Raw genomic sequence first — 13,464 nt, forward strand, 5'->3', positions numbered from 1 at the left:
AGAGTCTGGGGACCCCTGCTCTACACATCTTCCCATTTTTATGTCCTGTAGGAACTGGCAAACAGGAGGAAAACAAACATTTCTGAAGGCAAAGACCTGAATCCTGGTGATGAGAATACTGAAGAGACACTAAGCCTATACTACCACAGAAAAAACAAATGTCCCCAAAGCCAGGACCGAGGACATACAGAAATTATCCTTGGGAAAAAACAATTTTATCAACTGACCTAAAAATAAAACGAGCAGGGTCTTTACTGGGGGTTCAGTGGTGAGGAATTTGCCTGCCAACGCAGGAGACATGGGTTTGATCCCTCATCCAGGAAGATCCCACATGCCGGAGAGCAACCACACCTGAGTGTCACAACTGCCGAGCTGTGCTCTAGAGCCCAGGAGCTGCAACTCCTGAAGCCCGTGCGCCTAGAGCCTGTGCTTCTCAACAGGAGAAGCCGCCGCCGCGAGAAGCCCAAGCAGCAACAAAGACCCAGCAGAGCCAAGAGTGAGTAAAATTAAAAGGGTAAAATGAGCACATCAGAGAGGGCATGGGCTGAGGTATCGTCACAGTCATCAAACTGGGACCTAAGTCCTCAGGCAAAAGTGACCCAACTGGCTTCTCTGGACATACAGGTATGAGACAGGCCAAAGGCTGAGAGCCTGTCAGCTGGGCAACTGACTGGATGAAAATGTGTTAGAAATAATGAACAGGCATACAATCACCAACCTCTTCTTAACTAGGAAAGAGCTGCACTGTAAACCCAAGGTTATAAGTAAGAAACACTAAGTGGGTAAGGGGGAGGGAGGCAGAGCTGAAGCTGACACCCATGTTTGTGAATTTAGATGCCACCATGAGACAGAGAAGACTCAAGCTGCAGTGAGGAAGGGCGGCAGGCTGAGTCTGATTTAGGACACACCATGTGAAAGGCAATTAAGTGAAGATAGTGAAAACAAAGCTCAGTAGCTGGTATTTTGGTTTGAAGCTCAGGAAGAAATCTGGGCTATTCTGCAGAATTATCAGCATAGGGATAGTATCCTTGGAAGGAAATGACAACTGCCTAACTGAAAAATGGAAAGACAGAAACATCAACGAACAAGCATTTCAGAGTGAAAAAAGATGGGGGGGGGTCACAATACAGACACAGAAAATGCAGCTGGAGTGACAGAATGACACCCAGACACCGGAATCCAATGCCTCCCTCAGACTGACAAGTGGGGTCACAAACCTCGATTTATAACCAGCCTCCCTGACCCTGGAACGTCTCTGGGGTACTTTATGAAGGAAGGAGGAAGGATGATCACCCACTTCTCAGCAAGTCTCTCTGTCTCACTCCCCACACTGATCACAGAACCTCTGCTGAACAAAAGAACAAAGATCCTCAGCCAACACTGAGGGAGAGAGCCTGGCAAATGCCAGAGTTCATGGAGAAGGAACTGTCAAGAAAAGGCACTGGTATGAAAAAGAAAAAAATATACATGTCTTCGCCTTTCTATAAACCGGGTATTTCTGTAAGGACCAAAGAAACCAATGCCACTGGCTGTCTCTGGGCAGGCATCTGGACGGGTAAAGACTTTGACTCTTATACTTTTATCTGTCCTGTGAACTCTGAAGCACAACTGAATTATCTATCTGTCTAATTATCTATTTATCTAAATTAGATCTAAATATCTAACTATCTCCTCTTCTCCAATTAATTTTAAGAAAAAGGTTGAAAATAAAGTGTGTACTTTTTTGGTTTTTTTTTTTTGGATAAGAGGGTTTTTTTCTGAAAAAGAAAAGGTAGCTGAAAGTTGCTGTATTCTGAGGACTGTTAACAAGAGAGTTTACTATTCTTTTCATGGTGTGGGCCAAAGCTGCTGGAGGGTGGAAGGCAAGCAAGTTTTCCAGGGAATGTCTTTAAAAACCAGCAAAAAAAAAAAAAAAAAACAAAAAAAAACACCAGCAAATATGAGAGAGCACAGTAAAGCAAAACCTAAGGAGCTTCAAGAAAGTTCAATTCCTCTCAGAGCCACCCTAACCTGGAAATAAATAACAGAACAGGAAAGCTAACAGGTAAGAGAGAAAGTAATTAAAAGCATCACTAAAACCTGCTTGTCTGACACAAGGCAAAAGCGGTGACCTGTCTATACTACCCAGGAAGAGCTGCCGACAGATGGGGCAGATAAACGTGTGGATGTTGCTGCTGTTCAGCTGCTCTGTCTTTTGTGACCTCGTGGACTATAGCCTACCAGGCTTCTCTGTCCATGGGATTTCTCAGGCAAGAACACTGGAGTGGGTTGCCATTTATTTCTCCAGGGGGATCTTCCCAACCCAGGGTTCAAACCAGAGTCTCCTGCTTGGCAGGCGGATTCTTTACCACTGAGTCACCAGGGAAGCGAAGCCCACGTGTAGATGTACTGCATGTAATTAACCAGTATTTTACTGATATCACGTAGGTTTATTGCTAACTTTGGGCTACTGAACTATTACAGTGAGCATCCTTGTATACATACATCCTCATACATTTTTGAAACTATATTGGCAGAGCAGATTCCTAGAAACTGAATGGAAGCCAAAGGGCATACATGCTTTTAAAATTTTGTCAGTACTATATTATTCTCTAAAAATATGTTAATTCACATTATTGCCAATGAGAGAGTTCCTGATTCTCTGCAATCTTGCCAACAATATGAACTATCAGCTTTTTGCAAATCTGATGTGAAAAACACAGATGTGTTCTTTTCGGATGTGGATGTTGAACATTTTTACCTGAACACTCACCATCTATCCTATTAATTGCCTAAGTGTATCTTTTGACTATTTTCTATCAGGTTATATACTCCTGTTTCTCCTCAATTTGCAAGACTTTTTATATAGTAAGGAAATAGGAACTTTGTCTGCCATACCAGACAATGTTGGGTACTTATCTAAATTCATCCTGACTCTTTCTCTGCTGGCTTTTCATAAGCAGTCCTTTTAGCTTCTTTGGCTATGTCATCTATTGTTCACCTACACATTTCTGAAATGCCAGATTATATGGCTTCCTTGATCCCCACTGTGGACTCAGCTTTCCTGAAGCCCTTCCAAACAGACTTATGCTTTCCCTCTCCTATGTCTTCATGAGGTTCTATTACAGTTTTGGTTAAACAGTTTCATTTTTATTGATAAAAGCAGTACATATATGCAGCTGTGAAAGTCGAACTGTGTAATGTAGTATCTCTCTCCACCCTCAACCCTTGCTCACAGCAAGGAGCCCTCCACCCCAGGTATCTGAGCTGCCTTACTTTGGAGCAGAAGTGCTGCTAGTCTGATTTCTTAGCTCCTCCCCCGTGATTAGCTATTGACCTGGTAATATTAGCAATGAAGACTGCTCTTACATCCTGCCCCACCCCACCCCACATCCCTTCCCTCCTTCCTCTGATCAGTCACCATAATATTTGGCGAAATTATTCAGTTTGCATTATAAATATTCTTTACAGCCACACTAGGAATGCATTTCCATTCTTTTTTTTTTTTTAGAGTGAACTGTACTTTAATTTACTGGCACTGTAAATCTATGAACAACACAGGTATTATTTTGTTTTTTTTTTCCATGAAGGGAGATGGTTTCCAATATGCTATAATACGTGCTCACAGCTTCACCTTGAACATGCAGCATTCAGGCTGTACTCAGGGTAGATTATTCCTTTTTCACTTTCACAATTTTTACGCTGCTGCCAGAAGTCTTCATGGCGTTTGCTTTGAATTCGGTCTTCAGTGCATCTCTGACTGCTTTTGCACAGATCTGGGAGTATCGGATGTAGCTGAGTCCAGCCTGTCGCCAATACGCCACCATGATGTCGCGAGAGGGGGCGCGTCGGGCCGAATCTTGAAGACCTGTCAATGTCGGCACTCAGACCGCAACCCGGCTGCCGGAAGGCCAGGTCCGAGAAGCCTCCATTCTTTTTTTTTTTTTTTTTTATCAAAAATGTTTTGATTTCCTTTGAGCTAATAATTGTTTTGGTTATTTTGTTCACTTAGGTTTTCTATATATCTCTCACTTTACTGGTCCATCCTTAAGCTCTGTAACAGAAGTGTATATCTCCTCTCAGATACTTTCAAATAGTCAAGTATTTTTTTTTCCTCTCTGAAGAAATTAATATTCTGGAGGCCCCTGTTCTGTTCTCAAGACCGGCTGTGTTGGATTTCCTGTTCTGGATCCTACCTTTCCCACTTGTTAGTATTCTCCCTCCCTAGCCCCACCAATATTCCTGAGGAAGAGTAAGCAGATGTCTAAATTCAAATTCAATTCTGGACCTTGCATGGCCCAGAATGTTCTGATTCTACCTTCACATGTGATTGACACTTGGCTGGGTAAAGAATTCTAAAGTTTTCTCTGGTAACTTTTTGTTAGCAAAAAGTTGGTAACGGTCAAGTTTTCTCTCCAAGTGCCACACCCCATTTTAAAGAGATATACTTGACATATAATATATATTGTGTTTAAGTCTAAGGAGTACAATGTGATGATTTGATACACACAGATACTGTGAAATCGTTACCACAGTAAAGTTAGTTAACATATCCTTCACTTCACATGATTACCGTTTTTTTGTTGCTGTTATGGTGAGAATATTTAAGATCCATTCTCACAGCAACTTTCAAGTACCTAATACTTGTTAACCACAGTCCCCATGCTCTACATTAGAAACTTGGAACTTACCCATCTCACAACTGGAAGTCTGTACCCTCTGACAACCGCTCTCCATTTCCCTCAACCCCCCACCCCCTGGTAACCACTATGAACTCTTTTTATATGAGTTCAGTTTTTTTCTTTTCTTTTTTTAAGATTCCACATAATTGATATCATAGCTCCAATACTTTGGCCACCTGATGCAAAGGGCCAACTCATTAGAAAAGACCCTGATGCTGGGAAAGATGGAAGGCAGGAGGAAAAGGAAACAACAGAGAATGAGACGGTTGGATGGCATAACCAGCCCAACGGACATGAGTTTGCGCAAACTCCAGGAGATAGTGAAGAAGCCTGGCCTGGAGCAGTCCATGGGGTCGCAAAGAGTTGGACACAACTGAGTGACTGAACAACAAGTGTTTGTCTTTGTCTGATTTAACTCAGCATAATGCACTTAAGGCCCATCCATGTTGTCACAAAGGGCAGGATTTCCATTTTTACAGCTGAATAATATTCCTATTATTACATAATATATATAATATATAATATATTATGAAATATATAATAATACCCCTCACACTTTTTTTATCCATTCATCTGTCAATGAACACTCAGGCTGTCGCCCTAACTTGGCTATTGAGAGCAGCACTGCAACAAACATGGAAGGTCAGATACGTCTCCGAGATAGTAACTGTATTTCCTATGGATATACATTCAGAAACAGATTGCTGAGTTGTATGATAGCTCTATTTTTAATTTTTTGAGAAACCTCCACACTGTTTTCCATAGTAGTTGTTCAGATTCCGACCAACAGTACACATTTCCCCTTTCTTTGCACTCTTGTCAGATTTACCTAGTCTTTTTGATAACCATTCTAACAGGTGTGAAGTGATATCTCGCTGTGGTTTCAATTTGCATTCCCCCTGATGGTTAGTGATGTTAAACACCTTTTCATGTACTTGTTGGTTATTTGAATGTCGTCTTTGGAAAAATTTCTATTCAGGTCCTTTGTTGTTTTTTAAATTGGATTCTTTAGGGTTTTATTTGCTATTGGGTTTTAAGAGTTCCTTCCATTTTGCAGGCTGCCTTTTCATTTTGTTGATTGCTTTTTTTTTTTGGTCTGTGCAGAAGTTTTGTAGACCCACTTTTTGTGCCTGTGCTTTTAGTGTCATATAAAAAAATCACTACCAAAAACAATGTCAAGGAGTTTTCCCCCTGTGCTTTCTTCCACGAACTTTGTTTTCAGATCTTCCACTTAAATCCTTAATCCATTCTGAGTTAATTTTTATGAGTGGTGTAAGGCAGGGGTCCAGTTTCATTCTTTTACACATGAATATTCAGTTCTCTCAGAATTTTAAAGGCTTTGATCCATTTTCTTCCAGTTTACAGTGATAATTCTTTATGACCTTTCCCCCCCTTTCTTCTAATTTTGATGTATTTATGTTTTAATGTACTGCAGATTCAGTCTCTGTGGTACATCAGCATTCAGTCCAGATATATTGTAGATCTTTGCCCTTTACTGCATTGGCACTAAGCCTTTCAATCTGGAAATTCAGGTCCTATAGTTCTGGGAAATCACATGTTAGTCTTTGACAATCTTCCCTCCTATCCCCAGTTATTCTTACAACTCCTCTTCATCAGAAACTAGACCTCCTAGATAGGCACTTCAGTTTTACATGGTATCTTAATTTTCATCTCTACGAACTGAGAGCTTTTGTTGGCTTTATTTTCTAACCCTTTACTGAATTTCTTTCCGATACCATGAACTATCCTCTCCCCAACAGTCCTTCTTCAATGCACCATGTTTTTCTTTTATGAATGTAATGGTTGTTGTTGCACTGTCTCCCTCTTTTTAAACTCTTTGAAAACACCAATGATAGTGTGTGTGTGTGTGTTTGTTTTTAAAGTAGTTCAGTTTCCTCTTCCAGTGTTTCTTTCTCTTATTCCTGTTTGTTTCAGGTTATCCTCAAATATCTGGAGATTCTTGGCTGTCCTCCCATATTTAAGAGAGGCACCAAACCGCTGGACTGAATGTTATATAAGAGCTGGACCAGGGGATGACCAGGCAGAGATTAAGCAGATTCACTGAAAGACATTAAACGTCTCTAGCTATATTTTAATTTAGCTCAATTCTCCTGGAGAAGAATCCTCCAAACTCCTTTTAGGCAACATAAAGGGCTGAGAGTTCTGAGAAGCAAGCAAGGAGATGGGAGAAAGACTTTCATCACTCAGCGGGCCGCTGTTTTTAGTATGGGGGCCCCCAAGTTTAATGTTCTTTGACGGAACCTCTTCAGAAAACAGCTGCCCAGTTTCTACTGGGGGAGAGAAGGGCGGGCTGCCTTAAGGTGACATAAGGCCCATTTACAGAGTTTCAGCCAATCCTGCTTTCAGTTCTACTTGTATCTCCACCCACGAAAGGAGCTAAAAGAACTCATTCTTAAACTTTCTGAATTCTGTGGCATGGTTCAGCATGATTCTTGCTGGACCAGCCTACCTATTCCTGCCCCTAGCTGCTTCCTTTGGGGACTTGGTTTCAGCTCACTATGATATACGAAATCTACTATGTGAAAAAAAACATATAATAATGTGCAGACACACACACATGCATCTATTCACCTATCTGTTTTCCATCTGGCAAAGTTGGTTTAATTCTTTGTCTGCTAGTCTTCTCTATTTTTGACACTCCTTTTTAATTCCTTTACTACTATTTACTGAGTGGGAGAAACAAGCAAAGGTAAATGTACTAATGTTTAACTGGAAAGCCTATATGCCAATATGTTAATTCCCAATTTTTGAACAGATGTTTTGAGATTGAACTACAGCTTTCTTCCCTGTTTCTGATACATTTTGACAGCCGTCCTGGTTATCCGGGTAATTAAGATCTTTATTTGGTATAGTACTTCTGTGTATTCTTGCCACCTCTATTAGTATCTTCTGCTTCTGTTAGGTCTTTACTGCATCTGTCCTTTATCATGCCCATCCTTGCATGAAATGTTTCCTTGATTTCTCCAATTTTCTTTTCTTTTATATATTTTACTTATTTGGCTGTGGCGGATCTTAGTTGCACCATGTGGGATCTCTAGTTGTGGTCCAGGGACTTAGTTGCCCCACGGCGTATGGGATCTGAGTTCAATCCCTACTCAGGGACTGAACCCACAACTCCTGCATTGCAAGGCAGATTCTTAACCCCCGGACCACCAAGGAAGTCCCTCCAATTTCCTTGAAGAGATCTCTAGTCTTTCCCGTTCCTACTCTTTTCCTCTACTTCTGCATTCCTCACTGAAGAAGGCCTTCTTATCTCTCCTTGCTATTCTCTGGAACTCTGCATCCAGTTGGGTATGTTTTTCCCTTTCTTCTATGTCTTCCGCTTCTCTTCCTTTCCCAGCTATTTGTAAGGGCTTCTCATACAGTCACTTCGCATTCTTGCATTTATTTCTCTTCAGGATGGTTTTGGTGACTGCCTCCTATACAATGTTTCAACCCTCCATCCATGAAGATCAGGCATTCTAGCTACCAGATCTAATTCCTTGCATTTATCTGTCACCTCCACTATATAATCTTAAAGGATTTGATTTAGGTCATATCTGAATAGCCTAGTGATTTCCCCTACTTTCTTCAATTTAAGCCTGAATTCTGAAATAAGGACTTCATGATCTGAGCCACAATGAACTCCAGGTATTGAGTCGTGTTTGACTCTTTGTGACCCCATGAACTGTAGACTGCCAGGCTCCTATGTCCATTGAATTTTCCAAGCAAGAATACTGGAGCAGGTTGCCATTTCCTTCTCCAGGGGATTAGCCCAACCCAGGAATCAAACTCAGGACTCTCTGTGTTTTCCTGCACTGGCAGGTGGATTCTTAACCACTGTGCCACCTGGGAAGTCCATTATTAGTTCCTTACATTATTCTTAGTTCCTGAGATTTATCCTGTTCCTTCTTCTAACTTACTAAATATTTAATGTACTGTCATTTTTTGTTAATAATATGTTTAAGGTTTCAAATTTTCATGAACAACAAAAGCAGTATTCTATAGGTTCTGATACACAGTGTCACTTTCTAGATACACTGCAATTTTGATTTGCATTTTCTCTTAGACCCCATGAGTTCTGTGAGTGCCTTACGTTCCTTACATTGGTACTTTTTCTGTTTCTGTTTTTACTGCTTGTTCAGAAAATGTAACCTGGAAATATCTTAGTTAGGCTTATTAATTGTATTAACTGGACCACTGCTTATAGCTAGCTGCACAAGTGCCCAATCCTGAGGAAATCATTTTGCTTGCAGTCATCATAGTTTTGAATAGTTATCACAATAATTTCCTGGCACATAGCAGTAATGTATCCTAAGAAAGGGATGCTTTTTAAAAAAAATTCACAAATTTGTGGGACTTCCCTGGTGGTCAATTGGTTAAGGCTCTCTGCTTCCACTGCATGGGGCACAAGTTCCATCTCTGGTCAGGGAACTATGATCCCGCATGCCACAAGGTGTGGCCAAATAATTTAAATTAAAAATGTGCAAGTCTGTAGTATGGGCTAGTGGAGGAGCTCTATATAAAGACCTGTACCTTTCTTCCTCTACTTAGCATGCCACACACAGCCTGAGAGAGGAAGCCTCCTTTGTTACTCTTGCGCTTCTAATTTTAGCTCAGATTTTACCTGTCACGTATTTTGGGATTCTATTTATCATCTGCCCTTTTACTATTGAAAATAAAAATTTTAAATGTGAAAATAAATGTAAAATAACTGTCTTTAAAATAGCAGTTGTGCAATGAACCAGAAAAAACACTTCGAAGAACAAAGTGTGTACAGGCATGAATAGAAACTGTACTGCAGATCAGCGGAAAAAAGGAGAGCCTAGACAGTAAGATATAACACACGAAAAAAACATGAAATTAAGATTCCTATTTCACAATATGCACAACTTCAAGGTAGATTAAAGATTATAAAACTTAAAGACAATAGAGAAACTATCTTTATGGCCCCAGGCAGGGAAGAATTTGTTAAAGACATAAAAGGTATAAACCATAAAAGAAAAGATTTGATAAATTCAGGTGTGCTAAAATTAAGAATCTCTCCTGTTCATCGAAAGACAACATCCAGAGAATGAAAACATATACCATCAAACAGAAGAAGCTACATGTCACATGTTAGTATCCAGAATATACAATCTCTAAAATGATTAAGAAAAAGAATTCAATACAAACTGAACAAAAGACTTCAAGAGGCAATTGACAGAAGAAACAAAAGCCAATACAAATATGAAAGATGTAATACGCATCAGTAATCATGGAGATACAAATTAAAACCACAGTGACATAGTTTTATATCTACCAGATGGGCAAGAACTGAAAAATCAGACAAAAACTTGACAAGGATGTGACATTACTTGAACAGCTCATTTGTAAACTACAGATAAAAATAATGTCACAGGGCTGCTGCGACAACAGGCAATGAATGATGCAGACCGTTCATAGTCAGTAAGACTCTGACCTCTGGAGCACACTACCTGGCCCCACCTGGGCCTCTGCCACTCACTGACTGACTGACTGAACCAAGGTGGCTGGACCTCCTGGGCCTCTGGTACTCCCAGGATAAAGGAACTGACAGGCAGAGATCTTGGAACAGTGCCTGGCACACAGTAAGCAACATGCGGCTGTGATTCTGGCTGTTATTGCCAGGATTCTTTCCCAAAGGTCTAGTTTTTAAACCTATTTTCAATTTTTTGCAAATTGATTTTCTCCAGGCTGGGCTCCAAGTCTGACCCCTTTAACTCATTACTGACCGGGGGATTTTTGTAGAAACTAATGCATGTGGCCAGTGATTTTTATTTTGGTTGGCTAAAAATTAATTGTTATTTCACTAGCACTGCAGGTTACTACATTCAATAGAGTTACACCTGACACACCTGTTAAGTCTTCTAATTTCTGTGAAATATCTTCTGCACTCTTTTGCTGAAGCAAAGGAGCATTCTCCAGCACCATGAGTTTCATTTTCACTTTCTGGATCAGAATCAATCACTAAGGTTTTTCTTTTTGTTGGTATAACATTCACACTGTCTGAATCATAACTATATTCTGAAGAACTACCATCTTCTGAGACACTAGTATATTATATATGTTGCTCAGAAAATCAGAGAAAGTATCTGCACAAAACTCACTGAAAAGTTCTTCTACACAAAATATCATGATGCATCATTTTGGGAAATTTCCTGTTTATAATATATACTTTGGTTGAAAGAAAAACCTAACAGAGCAAAACGTGAATGACAACGACAATAGTTAAGTTGTATAGTGAACCCCTGATAATTTTAAGCTCTAACAACTTCTCACGGTGATGCTAACTGTATCATTCTCTAAAAACGTACTGATACGTCTCCAGTCAATAACCTTCAGGTAACAAAAGACATATTAGTACATCCCCAGTCAATAACGTGTTCACACTTGGTTTTTCAGTGACTTTTCTAAACAGCACAGTGAACCACTGGTACAATTAAAAATAAATTCCAATATCCTCAATTCAAAATCTACTCTAAACCTCCTACCCAAAGTGAAAATAAGTCAGGCAATAAGTTGAAATTTTCCATCTAACATTGAAGCTATATTTTCCTTCACTTCTATTATCACTTTTGAAATCTAACAATACACATACATTTTAATTCTCAGTATTTTAAATGCACAAGATGAAGGATCTGTCTTAGAGCTCATTTCCCACATCCTGTTGTAAAAGTCTGTACCCTGTAACTGATTCAGTACATGGATCTGAATGCAGACCCTGGATTGTAAATAACAGTCAGGGCTCTAGGCATTTTTATTATTTCCTGATTTCTTCAGAGACCCACTGGTTTACTGATCCACGTTGTTCTGCCTCCACGTGTTTTGTGTTTTTTGTAGTTTTTTTGTTCTTCTACTTGACTTCTAGTCTCACAGTGCTGTAGTCAGAAAAGACATCTGATATGGTTTACATTTTCCTGAATTTGCCAAGGCTTGTTTTGTTGCCCAGCATGTGATCTATTCTGGAAAATTTTCTATGTATACTTGAAGAGAATGTGTATTCTGCTGCTTTCAGACGGAGTGCTCTAAGGAATCAATATTGTTAAAATGTCCATACTGACCAAGGCAATCTACAGATTCAATGAAATCTCTATTAAAATACCAATGGTGTTTTTCAAAGAATAGAAAAAATAATTTTAAAACCTGCATAGAAATACAAAAGATCTCATATAGCCAAAGCAATCTTGAGAAAGAAGAGAGTTGGAGGCATCACACATCCTTGACTTCAGACTATGCTACAAAGCAACACCAATTAAAGCAGTATCACACCAGCCCAAAAATAAACCCACACACTTATAGTCAATCAATGTGTGACAGACAAGGCAAGATTACACAACAGAGAAAAGGCAGTCTCTCTGATAACTAGTGCTGGGAAAACTGGACAGCTACAGGTACAAGAATGAAATTAGAACATTCTCTAACAGTATATACAAAAATAAATTCAAAATGGATTAAAGACCTAAATGTAAGACTGGATACTATAAAACTCCTAGAGAAAAATATAGGCAGAACATTCTAACATAAATCACAGCAACAGTTTTTGGAACTTCTCCTAAAGGAAACAAAAGCAAAAATAAACAAATAGGACCTAATTAAACCTAAAAGCTTTTACACAGCAAAGGCAACTACTGACAAAATGAAAAGGCAACTTACTGAATGGGAGAAAATATTTGCTAATGATATGACCAATAAAGAACTAATATCCAATATATATAAACAGCACATATTACACAACATCAAAAAAACACAACTCAATTAAAAAATGGGCAGAGGAACTGAATAGATATTTTCTCAAAGAGGAAATGCAGACGGCCAAAAGGCACATGAAAAGATGCTCAATATCACTTATCATCAGGGAAATGCAAATCAAAACCACAATGAATATTACCTCATATCTGTCAGAATGGTTACTATCAAAAACAACACAAAGATCAATATTGGTCAGAATGTGGAGAAAAGAGAACCTTCACACACTATTGATGGGAATGTAAATTGGTACAGCCATTATGGAAAACTACAGAGTTTCTCAAAAACTAAAAATAGAACTATATACAACCAATTCCATCACTGGGTACGTATTTTAAAAAACCCCAAAACACTAATTCAAAAAGATACACGCACTCCAATGTTCACAACAGCATTATTCACATCTGTCAAGATACAGGGGCAACCCAATGTCCATCAGCAGATGAATGGATAAAGAAGTGGTATGTGTGTATATGTAAAATATTACTCAAGCCATAAAAACGAATGAAACTTTGCCATCACAATACTGTGAATGGACCTGGAGGGCATTATGCTAAGTAAAAAAAGTCAAAGCAAATACTGTATATCACTCAAATGTGGAATCTTACAACAAACTGTGAATCTAACAGAAGCAGACTCACTGATACAAACTAGTGGTTACCCGTGGGGGGAGGGAGTGGGTAAGGGCATTATAGGGGGAGGGAAGTAAGAGGTACAAACCATTAGGTATGAAATAAGCTACAAGGATTACTGTACAACACAGGAATATAACCAACATTTTATAATAACTATAAAGGGAGTATAAACTTTTAAAAACTGTGTATCACTATATTGTACACCTTTAACTTATATAAGTAACCATACTTCAATTTTTTAAAATGAATTTAAAAAGACCCAGGACTCTTAACAACTCTTTTTGTTAGTGGCCTGAGCTACTTAGCCTCTTACAAGTCAATATGGAAAGAGGAAGCTATTAACAAAGGAAAAGATGAACAGAGCTGCTTGATGAAAAAGATTCCAAAAATGACCTGTGCTT

General features: G+C 39.2%; 2 protein-coding genes across 16 annotated transcripts in view; both read right to left on the bottom strand.

Moving 5' to 3' along the window:
* The window catches only part of MARK3 (microtubule affinity regulating kinase 3), a 101,682-nt gene that overhangs the window by 42,391 nt on the left and 45,827 nt on the right, over nt 1-13,464 (bottom strand). The gene's annotated exons all lie outside the window — the stretch shown is intronic.
* On the bottom strand, nt 3,473-3,881 carry LOC110150525 (ATP synthase subunit epsilon, mitochondrial). The gene has a single exon (XM_020913509.2). It carries the CDS (start codon nt 3,804-3,806, stop codon nt 3,651-3,653), a length of 156 nt encoding a protein of 51 aa, XP_020769168.1. The 5' UTR covers nt 3,807-3,881; the 3' UTR covers nt 3,473-3,650.

The sequence above is a fragment of the Odocoileus virginianus genome, chromosome 16 (genome assembly GCF_023699985.2).
Source record: "Odocoileus virginianus isolate 20LAN1187 ecotype Illinois chromosome 16, Ovbor_1.2, whole genome shotgun sequence".
NCBI classification, from domain to species: domain Eukaryota; kingdom Metazoa; phylum Chordata; class Mammalia; order Artiodactyla; family Cervidae; genus Odocoileus; species Odocoileus virginianus.